Source organism: Crocodylus porosus, unplaced genomic scaffold (assembly GCF_001723895.1).
Source record: "Crocodylus porosus isolate Cpor-Errol unplaced genomic scaffold, CroPor_comp1, whole genome shotgun sequence".
Taxonomy (NCBI): domain Eukaryota; kingdom Metazoa; phylum Chordata; order Crocodylia; family Crocodylidae; genus Crocodylus; species Crocodylus porosus.
The window spans coordinates 27,764,872-27,786,608 of NW_017728915.1; the positions used below are offsets into that span (position 1 = coordinate 27,764,872).

The window sequence follows — 21,737 nt, forward strand, 5'->3', positions numbered from 1 at the left end:
ACTTTGGTTTTAATCAAGTATTCATTTTCAAGTTGATAGTGTCACCTGAATTTTAAGAATTGTGCAAAACATAGAGGGTTTGTATTTTATTTTTTTTTAACTATTTTTTTTAAATCGGCATTCCTTCCCTGACATGTTGTGTATATAGAAAGAAAAGGGTAGGGGTACATGGCATGAAAAGGGTAGTGCTCTCTACTTTATGATTCTGTGAAAGTAAGAAAAGTGCATAGCACAATCTTATATCCCTATCAAATGATTCTGCAGTTTGACTAACTTAGACTCATCTCAAATAGTTTGTGTCCACAACCCTGAAACAGTTTCCTTTGGATACATTGCTAATATGACTGCAAATAGCAGTCCGGACACCTAATAGAAAGCCATGCTAAAATACATTCCTATTCTAATAAAGCCTTGCACAGCACTGAGACCAACCAAACACTTTCTGTTGGTTTAATTTGTATTGAGATGGCCCCAGGTTCTCTGTTCTTTACATCACTAGAAAGTGTTGATCTCAAATTGTCATTCTAAGAGCTGTGGCATCACTGCCCTTCAGCTCAGGGGCAAGTGAAACTGAACATGCAACAACTAAGACAAACTCAGACATACTCCCCAAGGGTGAAATCTGGAGTCCCTTATGCACTCATTTCCTTACTCTCAAAGCAGGGTAAAAATAAAATTGGATCCAAGTTAAGAATTGGCATCTCTGAGCGGTCATGGTCCTAAGAATTCACATGAGCACTTGCTACAAGCTCCCTTCATTGGCTTCAGTCCTGTACCTTGAGGGCCAAGCAGCAATGTCTCATTAATGCAGAATTTTATTCCCCTGCACCCCCTGCTTTGCTCATTACCTGTTACCTTCTGCAATATGCACCTGTGCTATGTGAATCATAGCCCAAACAGCTGCTAATGTGGAAGAAATTGGACATTTATCTACTAACTGGCCTGCTTCTAAATCAATTTTTACAAGGGTAAACTTTTTTTTTTCAAAAGCAGGACCTCAGCTGGGAAGAGGGGGTTCTTTTCAATACTGCCATGCCATGGACATGCCCGCCAGCTTAATAAAATCTCTAATATAATAAGAATATGTGCCTAAGAGATGAGTAGTTGACTCTCTAGTGTAACAGTGTTGTTACTCTGTTACATCAAAAAGGCAATACCTGGATTTGAACAAACAAGCAAATATGACAAGCAAACAAATCAGTGCCCTGTGTTATTCCTACCCTAATGATCTAACATCTGAGATCTGTCTCTCACATCAGCTACCAAACCTACAGGTTTTAATCCAGTGCAGTACCGAGTAGTCCTGTGAGACTCTAAGCAATCTCCACTCCTATTGCTTTCAGTGAAAATTGAGAGTGATAACAGGAAGTGCTCAGCATTTAGCAGGTCCAAGCCTAGTTTTAATAACGGAGAAGAAATGGATATGGAAACCTCATCTTCCCATACCCTATGAATGCAACCCACATCCTAGTAACTAATTAACATGGGATAATAGGATTTAATCCCATGTTTCTGCCATGCCAGTACTGAGAAATCTGTTGCTTTTTAAGTACCCATTCAAGCAGTACAGAATCAGGGATGTTTGTGTATTCCTAGTCTATCACCAGATCCTCAGCTAATGAAATAATTACAAAGCTAATGCCCTTACAATATTTAGATAACAATGTGTTTTACTACAGTTAACTGAACTGGAATTTATCAATTATCCTGTCATATTTCTTTTTGAAAAAGAAGCCTTCTTATACCCAATTTCATTGCTGCTATTAGCTCTCGAGGTCTCATATAGGATCCCAGCTGCTGACTATCTTATGCCAAATATTTCAGATGCATTAGATTATGTGCCTGAAAGCTGTAGTGCTTGATGGGTTCAATACACATAGGCCTATGTGAATGAGAAGAACCACACAATGGGATTCATTTTGGACCAGTAAGCAAGCCCAATGTCTGTCACTGACTAACTGGCTTAATTGAGAAACCATCTCCCAAGTCCCAGCTCTTCTCAGAACTTAGAAACTGTCCTCCAATTCCCAACTCTTCCCAGTCTCCTTAGTTAGGGAACATCTTGAAATTATAGTTTTTATCACTGTAGAAGTATGCCTACAACAACCCTTAGTATGAATTGTCATTTCCTTGTTTCCTCAAGCATGAAAGTATGAAGGATAACATGTGTTATATCTTTCATTTCCTTTTCATACGTGTCCTGAACCAGCAATTTTCTGCCAGTATCTTAATATTTATACATTAAGGGCTGTTCTGTTCACCTGTTGAAAATTGGCTATTCAATTTAGAAAGACACCATGCTAAGCACAAATACAATTTAGTTAATGGTTTTATCATTATGAAGAGCTTGTATGATCTGGTAACTGTGTCAGATGATCAATGCCAGTATCTATTTCCCTTATATATGCCAGATCCTCAACTCTGTGGTAGGTATTTGGTTCCAGTTCACCACCACCGACCCTCAAGCCGACAATCGGCTTCTGGAGCATTCACTACTTAGCATAGGGCCACTACAGCATCTCTTCCTGGGCGGGAGGCTTGTTTGGCATAATACGGACAGTTAATGGCTCTTTGCTGCTCTACCTTGGGAAAGCCATCTCCTTTCCTTACTGCATCCTGCTCATAACATACTCTTGGTGCTGGAACTGCAAATCAGTAGGGACATGCCCAGCTGAGGAAAAGGGAATGGTTTCCAGAGCAACATAGTGAATGAAGAACAGGACAAGGGGTCTTCTTCATTGTATAGCCTTTTTCTTCACAAAATCAGTGGTGTAGTCCCTTTCTTTCAACCTGTATGACAGTTTTCATAGATATTATAGACATTAGGGGCTGGAAGGAACCTCGAGAGATCATTGGGTCCAGCCCTAAATATCTTAAAGGTTTCATACACTCGGTTCCAGATATATTGAAACCTGCCACGTATCTGTTTTATAAGCATTCTCGTGTCATGCACTAAGGAATTGTTTATGTCCATATATATCAACTCTTAACTTTCCAATTTTGTTAGCTCTGTCCAATGAATGCACCATCTTCTTACAGGTCTTAGATTTTGAAACCCAGAAGTTCTACAGTCTGAAGGTAGAAGCAGCCAATGTACATATTGATCCTAAGTTCATCAGCAATGGACCTTTCAAGGATACAGTTACTGTAAAGATTACAGTGGAGGATGCTGATGAGCCCCCTATCTTTTTAGCACCCAGTTACATCCTTGAAGTACAGGAGAATTCAAACCTTGGTACTGTGGTTGGAAGAGTACATGCCAAAGACCCAGATGTTGCAAATAGTGCTATAAGGTATACTCTGTTTGTATGGCTACATGGGTGGATGGATAGATAGATAAATAGATAGAGGCTGACTTTTTCAGTTGGTACACTGGATTAGGTGACCTCTTAAATTTTGGAAGGAATGATATCAATGACAATGTAAATAGGTGCACTTATATAATATGTTTATATATGTCTTTGCCTAAGATGCCCTTTTCCACATTTTCTCAGGGTCATATGATTAGGAAATGTTCGATGTAAATGTGTCATAGCTGTGTTTGCCTTTTAGATGTTGCAGTATTCACACAAATCAATTACCATTATATGGTATACATGTCATAAACTACCAAACAGTACTATTGTAGGCATTTTTTTTTCTAACAGTACATTTGCAATAGAAATAACTTTCAAGTGTTAACTTTTAATTCCAAGTTATGGCTTTCCTCTATACCCTCTTTCTTCTGAGTAATTCACATGTGTGTTTTATAGTTTCATCTCCTCACTATTAACTAAGGTATAAAGCTATTTAAAATGTTTATTTGGCAAAACATATACTACTAAGTGGAAGTTTGAAAATTGTGGTAAAACAAGCAATATAATAGGCAATATACTATAAAACAAACAGTTAATCACCATGCCAGTAAATAATTCTTATGTTTAATTATGAAATTTCAATCTCTTTTAGGTATTCAATCGATCGTCACACTGACCTTGAAAGATATTTTAGTATCAATCCAGAAGATGGTTACATTAAGACCATAAAACCTCTGGATAGGGAAGAAATTGCCTGGCATAACATCTCTGTCTTTGCAACTGAATCTCGTAGGTTTTCCACTGAGGATTTTAACTCAGTCATACAAGTGCTGTATTGCTCTCATTGTTTATATGACATATAGCAGCTGAAATAATACTAAACAGAAATGCTTTATTTTCGATTTTGTTGTACTTTGATAGAACCAAAATAGCGTTTTTTGTTTCCATTTTATTTTGTTTATTTATTTTGTCTTATAGACAATCGACACCAGGAAGCCAAAGTTCCTGTAGCAATTAAGGTCCTTGATGTCAATGACAATGCTCCAAAATTTGCAGCAGTCTATGAAGCATTTATTTGTGAAAATTCTCAGAGCAATCAGGTATCATTTGTCTGTTATGTTCCCCTGGCAGGCATATTCTTTCTTTAGGGGGTTGAGCTCTGCTTTGTGTGGGAGTTAGCAGCTGGGCTGTTATTTTAAAGTTTTGGCACAGGTACCTTGAGCAAATAAAGAAGCACTTTGTTGTTTGCCAGCAGAGGTGAAACAAAACAGTACATACCCACAACACTTTAAAGTCTACATTTTGAATGGTGCAGCCATAAGCATATGCCGGCATTCATACAGCAGAAGCACAATTATAAGTCATTCAGATAGCAGAAAGATGCGCTGCTTTCTGGGACAATATAGCCCAAACATGTATACATTCACACTCTGTCCATATTAAACCAGTTAGGATTATCCTTCCTATCACTAGCTTTTGGATAGGGTTAGCATCAATTAGAAGAGTAGAGGCCAACTTTTTTGGCAGGTGTGCCACAAATTAAGCCCCTTACTGTCCTGAGTGCCACTCCAATCTCCTTTCTTGGTCCAGTCTGCTGCTTGGCTTTCTGTTCCATGCCCTGTTCTTCCTGTCTGATCTGCTGCTCTGCTTTCTACTCCTTGCCCTATCTGCCACTGTGCTGCCTTTGCCCTTTGATGTGCTGTGCGCCACACACAGAGACTGCCCATGCCACTTGTGGCACATGTGCTGGATGTTGACAACCCCTGAACTAGAATATGGATACATGTATGAACCAAGTATTTCAGCCTAAATGATTGCCAGTTCAGCCTAAATGATTGCCAGTTCATCCTCAAATCTGCCAATATTGTATTGATTTGTATTGATTAAGTACAGTAATACAAAAGCTAATATAGTTAAGCTTTTGTCCTCAGCACATTCATAAGAGTAAATACTTTCCTTTTTCCTTTTTACCTTTTGCTTTCAAAATTCCTAATATTAAAAGGGTTATTAGGATGCAATGTACAATGTACCCACAAAGGATCTACTTGTTTACAGACTACCTTTCTTTTTCAGCCATTTATTACAATTACTGCTGATGACAAGGATGATGCTGCCAATGGACCACGCTTTATCTTCAGTTTACCACCTGAAATTATTCATAATCCAAATTTCACACTCAGAGACAACAGAGGTTTGTAGCAAAGTTCATTGTATACTTGTGTCTAGAGAAGTGAACATAGAAAACTAATGACAATTATAATATAATACAGCAATATTTCCACTAACCTTGACTGCCTATCTGCCTCTTAAGTTTTGCAAGCCCCTCCTCCCCAAAACCAAACAATAACAATTAGATGGGTAGAGATTTTCCTTGGAATATTACAGTGCGTGTTCGCCGTCCTCAATATTATAAAGATACGCGGTAGGTTTCATAATCACACGCATGCTATAATAGTTCCACAAATTCATGATTATTAACATGATTATTATTTCTTCCTTCCTGAATACTAACCTGAAAGAGAAATACCATCAGAACTCACTGGCCAAATATCTTGCAGTGCATTTAATAAAACTGAAGGGCTATGGGTGCTTAAAATTAAACCTTCTCAATCTGGAACAGCCAGATATGAAATGGATAAAGGTCCCTGCATACAACATACATTTATTTTTAATTTTTTTCTTTACTTTAAAATAATAAACTTAATTGAATATGTTGTTTTAAAAGACAAATAATTAAAAAAAGGAACATTTGAGATTCTTCACCTGAGATCTTGTAGGCCAAGTTTCACCTTGAAAGGTATTTTATAGCCACTGTATCAGTCTCTGAGAAGGACAAGACTGCACATACAGATAATGGGCTAGCCTTTTACCTTTAAAGACCTGTTTCAAATTGAGATTAGGAATGAGTTTAGCAGTATCAGTGAAATCCCTAATGGATATTAGTTTGTATCACAAGCCTACCACAAAAATTGGCATCATTTTGCATAACTGGCAATCGATTCAAACAGATTCAGTTCTAAAATATCAGAGGGGCATCCCAGGTCAGAATTAAGATTCATTGAAACAGCTGCATGGAGATGTTAGCAGTGCCCAACTCCAGCCAATTCTATTAATCCTCCACTTCCACATGCGTCAAATTCAGCTTTCTTTTTTTTTTCTTTTAATGAAAAAATTAACCCAGATTGAAAGGCTTTATAATGGAAATGCTGGTGGTCTATTCAATATAATGGCTTTATGTGACACCGCTGCAGTAGATTATGTGAAAAAGACAATGATGTTTTAAGTCCACATAATTTTGTTTTAGAGAGTTGTATGCCAGTGTAACAAAATCCTTCCTTTCCTTTTACGTTTCTGTGTTTATATCTCCAGAATTTTTATGCATTCTTTAATGTAGTTAATATATTCACCTACATTTTATAAGAAAATTTCACCAGAGTAGTTAATTTAACTTCAAAAAAAAAAAAAAGATTATTTTTAGAATGTGAAATGAAGAAGTTAGACTTCCATGTACTTCAAGATAGTAAACCATTTCAGGGAGAGGATGTGTTACAATTTGCAAGTGAAATAAAGTATGTGATCATTTAAAGTTTCTTTTTCATTTGTAAATCAGAGTCATTTTTATATCCTGCCACTTTTCAGAGGGTATTGCTAGTTTCAAAGAAAAATGGCTTTATTAGCTGTGGAGACCAGTTAATGAAAACTCCAGTGTTTAGGTCTATTACAGAACTTTTATAGTGAATACAGTCCTATAATTATCATTTAATAGAGTTTCTTTCTACCAGCTCCAGAAGTAATTACATATTGCAGTAATCCAAAAAAGTAATCACATTCTATATCCTATTAATAGCCTACTGTGTTACCAAGTTTTTCAGCTGAGACTATTTTCCATAGAAAACATGAGATAATGGGTTATCTCACGCTGTGATAAAGCATCAAATTACTTTAGCGCTGAGTGTTTATTTACATTCCACCATGTAAATAAACATCAGTACAGTTGCCCAGACTGTGTATACATTTGATGTCTGACCCTATTTCCATTGCAAGTAGGGTGTTTTGAAAGGTCTGTACTAGCTTTGAAAAAACAAAAATAAAGTGCCAGATTGCTCAGACATGTATTTCCTGCTTTTAGCCCCAGATCCACCCCTAAGGCCATTGTGACTAATTCATCTTGTGCAAAGAGCCAGCAGAAGACCAAAGATAGTTAATAGAGCTAAAAGTGGTGTCTTAGCCTTGTATAGTCCTCTACAGAAGGACCAATTTTCTTCTCCTACTCCTTGTCACTGATAATTTGAAGTAATATTCTGGAATGGATAAATATATAAAAAGATTTCCTAAAGACTCAGGATCCAATCGCACTGCCATTGAAGTGGCGAAATTCAATCTTATTTCAACACCAACATGCTCTCAGACTTTCAGTGGCACATCTTTGATCCTTTGAGACTTTCAATAATAGATGTGTTCACTGGTGCGATTCTCCTTTTTTTTTTTTTTTTCCTATCATGAAATTTTCCCCAGTAATAATCACTGCCTGATGCTGATTCAAGGCAATTAGAACCAGAAGGTCATTTGGTCCTCCCTGCTGAGTCAACCCTGTCACCTCTGAAAAAGTAGATAACAGCATGCACTCTGCAGTTAGCTTCCCTTATCAAACAACTGTTTGTTTCTTTAAGAAAAATGCATTAACAGTATAATAGAACTAAAATAACAGTCACTTTTGTGGAGAAAGGAACTTGGAAACCTTTGGCAAGACTCCTAGAGGCAAAGAGGAAAAGGAAAGATTTGGAAATAAATAATGGTGGATGTGATGCGATTTTTACTTTCAATGCTAATAATTTCACAAAGACTACTGGTGACCTTATCACTTTGTGATACCTGGCTGAGGGGGTTCCTCAGAGAACAGAGACTAGAAAAATGAAAGTCTTTCATAGATTGTAGCAAGAAGGTATTTGGGATTGTGTTACCTTAGATTGCTAGCCAAGTAGTTACAACGTAGTTGTTGTGGGCTATGTCAGAAAAATATAGGATTATTTTGTTCAGTTGCATTTTTTTTTCTTGGCTTAAAAATATCACTTTACTTGGATCACAAATTATGCTGTATATTTGCACGCAGAGACGTGAAAATGATGAACATACTATTCTGGATCATATATTATCTTTATCTTAATAAGCTTTTCCTGTCTCCTTCAGATAATATGTTCTTTCTGGACATGAGTCATGGATATGAGGGAAGTAGAGGAAGCAACTAATCTTTTCTGTGGGTTGCAATGATGTTGTAAGCATGATGGTACAAGGAATACTGGAAAAGCAAGGATTTTTGCAGCTTGTATCTTTTATTGGGCCAGCTGCATGATTAGGATAGACTTAGACAAGCTGCTAAAAGCAGTGCATTTTTCTTCAGGTCAAGTAATTGTTATCTGACCTGAAGAAGAAAGATTGTTTAAGTCTATCCCAACCATGCAGTTGGTCCAGTAAAAGAGCACCCACAGAAACCCTGATCTTTCATTGCTGCTTGGCCCTCCTCTTTACTCTTTAAAAATGTTTAAATGAGTTTCAGAGTTTTTTCCTGACTCCCTGGAATACCTGGAGGCTGATGCTGTTTAATGAGAAGTAATTTGTTGAGGTAAAAATGGGATCTTTCAGTTCTGTTCACTCAGTTGTTTTATGGGACTTAACCATTCTAAACCTTGGCTCGTGATTACAGATTAAATATGGAAAAACTGACAAGACTGTATAAATAGCCTTGGTATTTAATTACTTCTCATTCAGTGGGCAGAGGGTGGGGGGAAGAATACTTAGAAAAACACAGAACCAGGAATTAAGTTAGATATGGGAGCATATTCAGCCATGGGGTAATTCTATCCACTTCCCTGGAGCTTTGCCAGCTGACATCTGGGCTGAAAGTTTGCCATCTTTTTCTTATTTCTAGTGCTGGAATATTTTTTAAACTGCCAAGAGCTAGCAAAAGTATAGTGCATTTAAAAATATCAGTTTACAGAGCTAAAATGTACTGTATGTAAAGCACAGTTATTGCTACATATTAATTTGATGAACTTTGTGCAAAGTACAATCCAAATTTCCAGTCCATACAAGGTGTTCATAGTGGAAATGATCTTCTATCATATGGCGCACAAGAAAAAGATGACTATGAGAAAGGTGATCTTTGATTTATGGCTTATCGATATGGTAACATTAAATTGAAGTTTCATTACCAGAAGGTAATCAAATCACCAAGCAAATTAGCCAATCAGATAATACTATAAATTGTAAGTATTTTGATTGACCTAGCAGATAACAGTTTGGGATTTGCTGGATCTGGAAGTAGTGCTCTCAAAGCCTCATCTGTAGTTTTCAGGCAGCTGCATCCACTACAGCGGAGGTAACCCTCCTCCAGCAGTCTGCGAGTTTCTTTGTCACGATGGAAATCTGTTCTCTTGTGAGGCTTTATTTGCCTGAGAAGAAATGGATCATTATCTGCAGAATAGAGAATGCTGTGGAATGGTTTGACTGTATGTCAATGTGCAACATATTAGTTGCTGATATTACTTAAAGCTAAAAAAGCAGATAAGACACCAGATGCCAAATCTCAACAGACAGCACATTGCTACGAGTCTATTCAGAACACCAAATAAAAAAGCCAAAATGACCAGTTCATGCCCACTATGAACATGCAAAACAGCTGTCCCATCTGGCAGGGCTCAGCTGCCTCTGTAGAAGCATGCTTGTCTTCTGGTATAGCAGAGCCCTCCTCATTCAGGCTGAGGTCTGTGCTAGAGGTGGGTGCACAATCATGGCCAGTGTAAAGAGGGCCTAGGTGACAGTGGACAAATAAATAGGACTTGTATGGAAAAGAGCTGAGCAGTATCATCCTTTCCATGAACCACTTTTGCTGGATTCCATCTTCAAAAAGGTAGAGGGCATGCGGTTTGGACAGATAATGTTCAATCTGGTGTAGAAAAGGAGCAGACAAACAAAAGGACCCCCTACACTGGAGTATCTTTGTCTATTCTTTCTGAAAGAAAGAGGAGTAAAACTGTACCAGTGTAAATACCTTATACCTGTGTAAAGACCATGTTTCCAGCAATTTCAAGTGAGTTGTTTGCTTAAAGCAAGTAGGCTATGACCTGTTTTCTTGACATCTATCAGCAAGGCTCTGTGATAACACCTACTACATGCAGCTTCCCCAAGCTGGCTGCTCATCTTTCAGCACTGGAGCCCATTATAACTTACTTAGATGTGTGAAACCAATGTAAGCAACACTGGCACGAATGTGTTATCTGTTCAAGCCCACAGAATGACTGTACCAATGTCTTTGATGTTTATTAGATGACCCTAATCCCCTATGGACACCTGTAGATCCACCAGGGCTGTCAACTGTGGCAGATATTTTTCCCTTCCTGTAGTAATATGCACAAAGAAATCCCCATCAAATTTTCATTCTAAAAGTTTTCTCCATTAGTTTTAATGTAGGAAACAAGAATCTTCCCATTAGGTCTAATTTATTCACAGCTTTTTATAGAAATGGCACTGGTCAGATCATTAAATGAAGTTTTATGAATTGCATTATTAAATTCTGAAGTTTAGGCTGAGTCTTCAACAGGAAAATGATTAATCGCCTGTAGTACCCAAAAGCAGAAGCAAAATGGCGCCATTCGGTCGGAGGAAGGGAACAAACCTTATCCAGTAGATAAAATAATTGTTTTACCTTTTTTTTTTTTTCTTTTCTTTTCTTTTCTTTTCTCTTAGATGAGTCAGAAAAAGAAGGGTTGGACAAACAGGCTTGGGCAATCTGATCTGGATTTTAAACAAATCAATACTTTTTCTGAGAGTCTGAACAACTTGGAAAAAATTATTTCTGTCACACATCTTAATGGCTTGCAGCTCTGTGTGTTCTGGTTCAGGCTGAGAAATACCACAAACAGTGTTCAAGTTTTCGTGGTATTTCCTGACTGACCAGAAGTGGGAAACAATGCAAATTGCATCAGATTTTACATAGTCTTCTGGTTAATTTTGTTGCCCCATACTGGGATAATAATTTGGATAATACTGGGGTATTATCCAAACTGAAATTCAGATTGCATCACTAAGATAAAAAGGAAAGTAATGGGCAAGTGTTCACTGTAAGCTATAGCTCCAAAAAACAATTAAATTTTATTTAAAAAAAAGAAACTCTTCAGATCGTTCAGAAAAATGATATAATTTGTTATGTACATGTTTAGGTTTTTATGTCATCATGCCTTATATTTTCTTGGATCAAAGAGTCTCATGATGAAATATTGCTCTGTCAAATATTAGTCACTTAAATACATTTCACCATAATCACCACTCAGAATACTGGAGGCCTTATTTGGCTGTATGTTGTGTATATTTTACTTTGATTTCAAATGGTATTGCATTCAGTTAAGATATTTTTTCTGCAAGATTTAGTCCTCCGGTTTCTTTTGAACACAAAGATCTTGATAGCATGATCAGTGAAACAAAAGCTGCTGATACCAAAATTTGGTAAATCAATGGGTGTTCTTCTTTCCACATCGCCATTGCTTTATTGGCTGAGAACCAGCGTCCTGCCAATGCTTACTCTGTGGCATAGTGCTGTGGACTGTGAATTCCTGGAAAAGTTGGATGGAGTCCTTTTTGCAGCAGTGAGCAACATAGTCCATTATGATTATTAGCAGAATCGGGTCCCTTCTTGTGACATGCTTATTTTTTTTTTTAAGTGAGGGGGTTTTCTGGCACTGGAACGCTACCTGCTGAACTGGAATACCTGAAGTAGAAAATTCAGCATTGCATGTAGCAAAGTATAATACTTAATTGCTCGTGTTGCCATTAGGAAGGAAAGAAAAACTTTACTGATATAAATAAAGCATTAGAAAGGTCAAAGCAACTGCAGCAAAATATAACCTCAGTATTTATGAACAAGACAAGGCTGAGGATAAATTGTCTGATTAATGAGTATTTCCTTTGTTCAAGCAGATAACACAGCAGATGTTCTCGTTAGACGTGGAGGCTTTAGTCGACAAAAGCAGGACTTATACCTTCTTCCTATTGTTATAAGCGATGGTGGAATCCCTCCCATGAGCAGCACCAATACCCTGACTATTAAAGTCTGTGGCTGTGACAGTCAGGGCTCCATGCTCTCATGTAATGCTGAAGCCTATATCCTCAATGCTGGACTTAGCACAGGAGCTTTAATTGCCATTCTTGCTTGCATCGTGATTTTGTTAGGTAAGGACATTCCCTACCTTTTATTCTTTCATTTGCTTGCATTTAAATGTTAATCCAGATTTATCCACATTTGATATTTGTTATATTCCCCCCAAAAGGTCCCCTTGTTTAAAAGCTTCTCCTTCCATTTCTCTGGAGTGATGGTCCTATCGTACCTGATGAACGCTCTTTATTATGTTCTGGACAGTATTGATAAACTCTGTTGGGCACCCTCAAAATCCCCTTACGAATCATCATGTTACTCACTCCATAAGGGTGGTTAAAGGAATCAGGTTTTTGATTTGGGGATGTTTTTTCCAGGTGGCAAAATGCAGTAGGTGTGCCTACTATATGACTCTACTCTCCCTTGTGTTGAGGGGAAAAAAAGGACAAATAAGTAGTTTAGGAGACTTGCCAGTGACAGAAGTCCTGGAACACCAGAAACATCCCGAGGATGCCTCAGATAGGTGTTCTGAGACCGCCTAAGCACGTGTTAAAGTAAGCTTGGAGAGTGGCCTAACTTACCTTCTTGTATTTTTTTTTCTGTAGTCATTGTAGTATTGTTTGTAACACTGAAAAGGCAGAAGAAGGAGCCCCTTATTGTCTTTGAAGAAGAAGATGTCCGAGAGAACATTATTACCTATGACGATGAAGGGGGTGGAGAAGAGGACACTGAAGCCTTTGACATTGCTACTTTGCAGAACCCTGATGGCATCAATGGATTTATTCCTCGTAAAGATATAAAACCTGAGTATCAGTATATGCCAAGGCCAGGGCTTCGGCCAGCTCCAAATAGCGTTGATGTCGATGATTTTATCAACACAAGAATACAAGAGGCCGATAATGATCCGACTGCTCCTCCTTATGACTCTATTCAGATCTATGGCTATGAAGGAAGAGGCTCAGTGGCTGGTTCACTTAGCTCCTTAGAGTCAGCGACAACAGATTCTGATTTGGACTATGACTATCTACAAAACTGGGGACCTCGATTTAAGAAACTAGCAGACTTATATGGCTCCAAAGACACTTTTGATGATGATTCTTAACAATAAAGTTACAAATTTGGCCTTAAGAACTGTGTCTGATGTTCTGAAGAATCCAGAAGAAATGTAAGCAGGTATTTTTTTAAAAACCAAGAAAAGTCTCATTTAAACATTTAAGTTTGACAGAGAGGATTCCTTTGATTAAAAAGGACATCAAAGTGGTAAATACTGTGAAGTACCTTTTCTTACAAAAGGCAAATACAGAAGTTGGTTATCAACTTCACTAGAGAAATAAACCACTTATGAAGTACAAAATATTTAAATGAAGGAAAATTCTAGACGTGAACCTCCACATGAGGGATATCTTTTATGTATTATGAACATCTAAATCTTTTATGTCAAAGAAGCTTCCACAAATTAGAGAGGACAACAGTTCTGAGCTGTAATTTCGCCTTAAACTATGGACACTCTATATGGTAGTGCATTTTTAAACTTGAAATATATAATATTCAGCCAGCTTAAACCCATATGATGTATGTACAGTACAATGTACAATTATAATGTCTCTTGAGCATCAAACTTGTTACTGCTGATTCTTGTAAATCTTTTTGCTTATACTTTCATCTTGAACTAATACGTGCCAGATATAAAAACTCTGTCTTGTTGCAGTGGGAGGCGCCCTATTTCTATGTCATTTTTAATGTATCTATTTGTACAATTTTAAAGTTCTTATTTTAGTATACATACAAATATCAGTATTCTGACATGTAAGAAATGTTACAGCATCACACTTATATTTTATGAACATTGTACTGTTGCTTTAATATGTGCTTCAATATAAGAAGCAGACTTTGAAATAAAATGATTCTTTTTTAATTCTTGTTTTGGTTATTAAGCATTTAAGAAAAAGGAAAAAAACATAGTGTTTCTAATATCCCATTTCTAGTCCTGACTAATTTACTACATTTATGACTTTTAATAGCCCTATTTATTACGTGTTTGTAGTTGTTTGGTTGCCTTGTTAAGTGATTATTGAAAATCAAACACATTTTACAAATGTTTTTAGATAAAAATCTGTAATGTCTGGTGAACATTTTGTACCGTCTCTAGCTACAGCTTGTGGCTGCTTCCAGAGTACAGCAATACCTTTCAGAACAATTGCACTCTGGATTTAATTTAATTTCTTTTAAACTTTCCCATGTAATGTGTATTTACCTTATAGCGTAGAACTTTAGGGATATCGGAACAACTTTAAAAATGGATGGCAATACACTGCACTTACAATTTACTCCACACTTGTTAATCTCCATGCTAGGCTTCTATGGGTTTAAAAGACTTACACCTGACCCAGTTTAATGATAAGATCCCTATAGACTGCTCCACCTGACAGTTACCTTATCTGAGTATTAATTATGGTTCTGGCACTTAGAAACATTTTTTTTTTTAAAGTTTACTGCAGTTAAATTGCATTGCCTACAGAAAACAAAACATTAAAATTTTTCATAAGAGAAATATAGAGTTCTTTCAGAGTAAGTTGTTCTATGTAATGTACACTTTTAATCTAAAAATGTTCTATAACTTTTAATACTAGTTCAGAATGAGCAAGGGATCCGAATTTCTTCTGTGCATCAACATTTTCAGCATCTTTGTACAGTTGTAATCCTGCTAAATTCAATATAGCTTGCTGTTAAGGATCAGAGATCAACAGCTGCAATATGGGAAGAGGCAATAAACAGAACTGATATGCATTTTTTTTTCCATCTTTTACATTATAAATCCTATCCTATATTTGCAGTCAGGTATCCAAATGCTTCACCCAAGAGGAAATCTTATATTTGATGTATTCTTTATGTAAAGATCATGTATTTAGTTAGTCTTAAATTTAATTAAAGATTAAGAAAAATGTTTTAACTATATATCCATATTCACTGCCCCCACTGTATCCCTATGTTGTATAGATCAAGAGTTTGCTGAAGAGCAAATTTGCTATACAATGTTTTGTTATAATATTCCACTTTATATACTTTCTATATAAGTCTGTAGTTTATTCAACTTAACTTAGTTCTGATTTCTTTGGTTGTTGATTTTTCAGTGTTTATAATCCAAAGAATATTTTGCTAGTTTTGCACATTTCTCCAACATAAATTTAAATAAAGGGGGGGGGGAATGACAAATTAACGGAGAAAAAAAGTAAAACTACTGGTAAGTTTCCATCACCATCATTGATGCTGTATGCTTTTATTTTGCTATTTGAGAAGTTTTAGACTTATTAACTGCATTTTTATTTTACATTTTTATGTTTATTTTTTTTATAAGGACATTGTCAAGTACCTGTTTCAATAGTTTTAAATGCTTGATTTTTAGTCTCTATTGTTTGTAGCACTCTCTTAGAAGCTTGAAAATAAATTTCTTTCCCTGCTGATCTTGTCCTTTTTCCTTTGGCAATTACTGATCTTTTCCTTCCAGTGAATATGAAATTCGAGAATATGAAAGGATTATTGGTTGATGCCATCCAATGCTGGCTATGGATTTATGGGAATGTCATTTGTAAATCTGAGGTAGTAGACTCACCAAAATGATTTGTTCCTGCAAAAAAAAAAAAGAAAGGTGATATTTGTTTGTGTTGAGCTCTACAACACAAACCTCACTCCAGGCCCAAATCCTAGCTATGTCTTCAAAGCTCATAAGCCCCAGGGCTTCTCCAGTTGCTAGGTGGCTGTACACTGAGCTAGAGTCTTTAAGATAATGTGGAGTAGACTGCAAGCTATGATGGTTGCTTGTGATAATGCCCTAAGGACTGAGCATCCTAGGATGTCATTTCATTTGCATCGGTCACTCACTGGATGTCTCTGTTTCTTGGCTGGCTAAGCCTAAATTATGAAATTCTCTATCCATTATCCATGTAAGTTAATAGCAAGACTCCTGTTGACTTCAGTAGGCATTGGATTAGATCCACAACTGGAGAGTATGCCCAGAGAAGACACCATAATGCTTAAACTGTTCAGGGAGAGGGACTGGTATGGAAAGAGTAGCAGACAAAATGATGCTTTTAATCTCAAGTCATGCAGACTATAAAAATAGGCTATTGCAACAATCATTAACCTGGTGTAGATTTTAAATGTAATTGTATCTTCTCACAGAAAGCCTGTGCCCCGGTGGTGTTACATATTGCCTCATCTCATACAGAAAACTGACAGTGCACTGCATATAGTTGCCTGTGCTTCCCAGCGTCATCACGAACACAAAGCAACTGCATATGCAAATGCAGTACTAAATGCAAGACATTCACCTGGTTCCTTTAATCATCTTTGCCAAGCTTCTGCTGAGTGTATTTGGGAATGTGACCTGATATTTTAAGTAGTATCTGGCAACATGTAAAGAAGGGGCAGCCAAACTGTAGGATGGGTTTTACAAGGGGCCCAGGCAGCTTCTGTGTGTGGCAAGTGACACTGGGGAAGGAACAGGAAGCACAGCAGCAGATAGAGCTGGGAGGCAGAAAGCAAAGCAGCAAATTGGGTAGGGAGCACAAGAAAGGAGGCAGAAATCAGAGCAGCACATTGGGCCTGCGAAGAGGACTGAAGTGGCACATGGGGCTAATTTGTGGTATGCCTGCCAAGAAAGGCTGCCCCTTGCCACTGATGTAAGGAATACCATTTCAGTTGTGTAAGTACCTAAACATTTGCTTTCTGTAATCATTTCAGTGATTTTGCTCTACTGGTCCCAGCAAAGTGTACATTGGCACACCTGGAAAAAAAAAAATCACTTTACATTGGAGTGAATGCATGATGAAAATGCTCAGAGCTGTCTGCTTGGGAAACACGGCGATGAATTAGAATGTATCGGGGCTGAAGAGCTTATCCTAGCTGGAAAGCATTATTAGGCTTTATGATTTGTTAGTAGCTTCTGTTATGTTCGTTTCCATGCTTAGAGGACATGTGTTACCATACTTTTCCTACTACAATCACCAGGAAGAGATTTGCCACTGACATGGGTATGACAAGAATTAGACCTTTTATTTTATATTCTGGAGCGAGTGATAGGACACCATTCAAAACTGGAGCTGTGATGGGGTGACTAACAGTTTAGTGTATTCCTACTGAACTCACCTGAAACTGCAGATTAGCCAAAAAACACAATCTTTTTACTTTTGGCCACAAATATAACTCAACCACCAGTATAAGTCAAAAGGTGAGCGGGTCTTTTTAGCAAGAAAAATGTTGTAGTGACATCTACTTCACTTGCCACTTTTCCAGAGTAACTTACCTCCTTCAACACCATGGATTAAGCTGTGTATATTACCTTACCCTAAGGTAAGGTAGGTACCTTGCCCCAAGAAGGGGATCAATATCGATAAGGTTCAGTGCTAAGACTTCCTATATAGTCAATGGGCACACCTAGGTGCCTCCCTAGTGTGATGCAGCTTCCCACATACTAGGCGGGTAATCCCAAGCATTTAGGTGTCAACAATGAGTTTGGGTTTACTGTGAAGTAGTGCAGCTGCAGCAATTACATGTGGTTGTGCTGGTGCTTCCATATCACCTAGTAAAAGCACTTGTCAAGAAACTGGGTTCTCATCTTGAGGGAGCTTCAAACCTACATCTTTTATGTTCTCACAAGACCACTAGACCAGCCTGACCATTAGACCAGCCTCTTTTAGGAGAAGCCTGTTTTTCTCTATCCTACTGTTGACACTGATCCAGCGGGCAGCCAAGTGTGCAAGATTTATAAGGCCAGGAGAATGCTATGGTGCGTGTGTTTCTGCACCCTTGGTGCTTTAGCCTCATGCCTTCGAAAACAAAGTTCTTGGTTTTGGTTCCTGCACCCATGGTGAGGGCTGCTTTTTAACCAATGACTTGCTAATATACCATAATAAACCTAAACAGATAAATGGAACCATCTCATTGGTGAATAGCCTAGCCAGACTCATAGGCTTGCCTCCAGTCACTTATCTAGCCCTTTGACACATGCAGTCCTCACATTCAGCAAGAGCCTATAGTCTGCCTGCTTTGCAGCATGCTGGTTAGTGGACTCTATCAGGTCCTTGACCAGCAACAATACAGATTTGAGTCTACTTCTGTGGCTCTTGCTGGATAAAAGCATGAAGAAACTCAGATCTGGTCACCGATGTGCCATTACAGGTTTAAAAAATAAAAAGGGAGGGGCGAGGGCAAGGGTGAGCCTTTGGTACATACTAGGCTCGCTCAGAGCATGTCTGCTAAATGGGCCCATCAGGGGAAACACTTGTGTTTCTGCCAACGGTCATGCACAGTGCTGCTGATGGTTCAATGCACCTCTGCACCCCCTTCTGGCATTAATCCCAGTGGACTTTTCTAGCCAGGCCTCCTCCTGTCCTGGCCTTTCTGGTAAGTGGTTTAAGGAGATGAGGCCCAAACCAAAGGATAGCCAGGGATGTGCAGTATATGGCACTTAGGATGAGGGCACTATATTTTCACTCCACAGTGAAGCTGATTTATTGCAGGGACTTGCACCCAAGTTTCTTAGGACTGTGTGCTAACTCCCTTTGGGTATGTGACAATTTAGGCTAAGTCACTGCTCATGAAGGCTGCCATGTCACATGGGCAGTGCTGGCTCCTAGGAAACAGAAGCTGGAGGAGGCAGTGTGAGCCTGGTGACCCACTGCAGCACAATAATTAATTATTGACTGGAGCAAGGCAGTGACTGGAGGCACCCAGACAGTCCCTTAGCTGCAGTATCAATCTAGCTCTTGCCAGTGATGCATGGCCCTCAGACTGCACCGCAGCCTTCCCTAGTGACTAGCATGAGACAATGGCTCATCACTTGGTGAGATACATTCCTGGGATGCTAACTCACTTGCACACTCTCTCCAGGTATTGCATGAGGCCCTTGGGCACTGTATTTGGGGCTAAGGGTGGGGGGGGGGTGTTGGTTTTTGGTTTTGTTTTTTCCATTAAGTGACTTCATTGGCAAATTTTGCCTAAGACCCTGCTTCTGGTATGATTCAACAGCCCCTGGATTTCCCTGTACTTTGCCATGTCACATCATCTATTTCTAAGTGATCCTGTGTGTACAGGAACTGGCTAGATAGCTACAGCTACAACATTAGTTATTTTTAAATTATTCTCTCAGCTCTGGAACACCTCTGTGAAAAAAGAAAGTATCCTAGTGCCACTACTAAAGCTAACACAAAAGTCTTGTGGGAGGGCAGGGACTGAACTGATGGAGAGAGGCATGAGACCGGGGGGGGGGCGGGCAGTTAATGCTATCAAGATCTTAAACATTTATGTTAATGGCTGGGGGTTGGAGAGATAAAATGGGGGACTGGGTTAAGCACAAGACTGATCCATGCTTTCAATCCCCTGCCCATAATGGCATGCGCGCGCGCACTTGCCTCCTTCCCCACCCAGTATGTGGCCAGACATACTATTTGAAACAGTTCAAACCACTTTGAAATATAACAGAGTCATCTGCATAGATGTATGTCCCCGCCGCCCAGTTCCAAAACTCTGCTCTGCTCTGCCAGCGGAAGGAGGGAGCACAGGGTTGACAGTCTGGCAGATGGGTGAGCTACATGGCCTTGCCACTTGAGGCCTAATTCACCGGTAGGCAATGCCTGGCATGGGTGCCAGAGCATAGCATGTAAAGACATTTTGCTCATCACATGTGCCTTTGGTGGGGAAGAGGCCTGAGCTGTGCTGCCACAACAAAGATTGGGCGTCTCACAGCTCCCCTCGCATACCAATACCTTACAAGTCAAGCGTGCGGGTGCTTTTGGCAGTCTGCCCAAAAATGTTGCTGACCCATGGCCTAATGAGTCCTAGGTGCCTGAAATACTGCCAAGTCCTGGGACTCCTTGCTGGATCCCTGCATACTCTCTCTTTTTCCCAGGTCCCAGCCCCCTGCTCCAGCTCCAAGCTCCTCCAATTCTCCACCTCTACTGCAATGGGAGGAGAGGTTTTTGAGCATGGGGCATGTTGTGGGGTGGGGAGTGGGTAGAGAGTCAGAATCCCAGCGACAACGCTGCCCTGCTGCCATAGACATGCCCCTGCCACGTGCATAGGCCACTGCTGCTTATCACCAGACTGCCTGGGGGCAGGGGGAGTATGATTGAGTGGGGAAGGGGGGACGTGGTGTCCTGCCCCTGTCCACTCTGGGCGCCCTCTGACAGGCCACATGCCCCCGCCCCAGCCCTGCCAATGCTCCTCACTCCCAAACAGCAGTACCCTGCCCTCCACCCCTTACTGGTGCCCCTCACTCCTGACCCACAGCCCCCTGGTGCTGCCAGCGCCCTGTACACCCAACCCACAGTCACCCATCCTGTCCCCAGTTCCCTCACTCCCAACCCACAGCCCCTGTCCCCCTGCCAGTGCCAGTCACTCCCAACCTACAGCCCCTTCCTCCACAGCCCTTTTGGTGCCCCTCACTCCCAACCTGAAACCCCCTGCCCTGCCCCCCAGCCCTGCCAGTGACCCTCACTTCCGCTCCACAGCCCCCCCCGCCAGCCATGCTGATGCCCCTCACTTCCGACCTGTAGCACCCTGCCCTGCTCCCCCCAGCTCTATCAGTGCCTTACATGCTGGACCTGCAGACCCCTGCCCCTATCCTTGCACTCTCTCTCTCTCTCTCTTACTGGCTTGCCTGAGTCTATGCAGAGAGCGCTTGACCCTGACAACCAATTGCCTTGCCTGCTGTTATGAGCCCAAATCAAGCAGTCTAGGACAGCAGAAAACCTGAATATCTGCTCTTTTAAAAAAAAAAAACCCCACCTGGATGCAGCACAGGGGTACAAAAAAGGAGGACCTGTCTGGGACAACCCAGACAGGTGGCAATGCTACCTTCCCCCCTTCCACACACAGCACCTAAGAAAACTACATACCTGCCAGCCCCCCAAAAACCACTGTCCCCTCCTTCCCTTCCTCTCCCTTCCTCTTGATGGCTTCCAAAGCCATCTGAAGCAGGATTCCTGTTCTCCAGGCCTCAGGTCATGTACCATTTAAGGTCTGGTGGATGGGATTGCCTAGGGCTGGGGTGGGGATATAGGTGGGCCAGGCCAGAGTAGGGGCAGGGGATGTGCAGAGAGAGTGCTCCCAGTTCCATGGTGCTCAGGGAACATGGAGGCCAAATGGCAAGATAGCACCCATTAACATTAGTTTCAGGTTCCTTCCTCCCACCCCCCTCACCCCCAATCCATTTGACTTTCCAAAATGGGGGAGGCGCATGCATGTGCCTACAACTGGAATAGCACCAACAGTCTACGCTGGTCCTCTGCACCTAGGCC

At 39.9% G+C, this 21,737-nt stretch overlaps 1 protein-coding gene across 2 annotated transcripts in view; it reads left to right on the forward strand.

Moving 5' to 3' along the window:
* Positions 1-15,900, forward strand: part of CDH11 (cadherin 11) — a 55,633-nt gene extending 39,733 nt beyond the window's left edge. Inside the window, exons 7-12 of one of the 2 annotated variants that reach the window (XM_019535901.1) lie at positions 3,040-3,293; positions 3,949-4,085; positions 4,275-4,396; positions 5,370-5,487; positions 12,267-12,518; positions 13,047-15,900. In XM_019535901.1, coding sequence (XP_019391446.1) covers positions 3,040-3,293; positions 3,949-4,085; positions 4,275-4,396; positions 5,370-5,487; positions 12,267-12,518; positions 13,047-13,543 — 1,380 coding nt within the window. In that variant the 3' untranslated portion in view covers positions 13,544-15,900. Of the gene's footprint in view, positions 1-3,039; positions 3,294-3,948; positions 4,086-4,274; positions 4,397-5,369; positions 5,488-8,483; positions 11,023-12,266; positions 12,519-13,046 lie in introns of those variants that run through there. The other variant, XM_019535902.1, reaches the window with a different exon arrangement.
* The last annotated feature ends 5,837 nt before the right edge of the window (positions 15,901-21,737 follow it).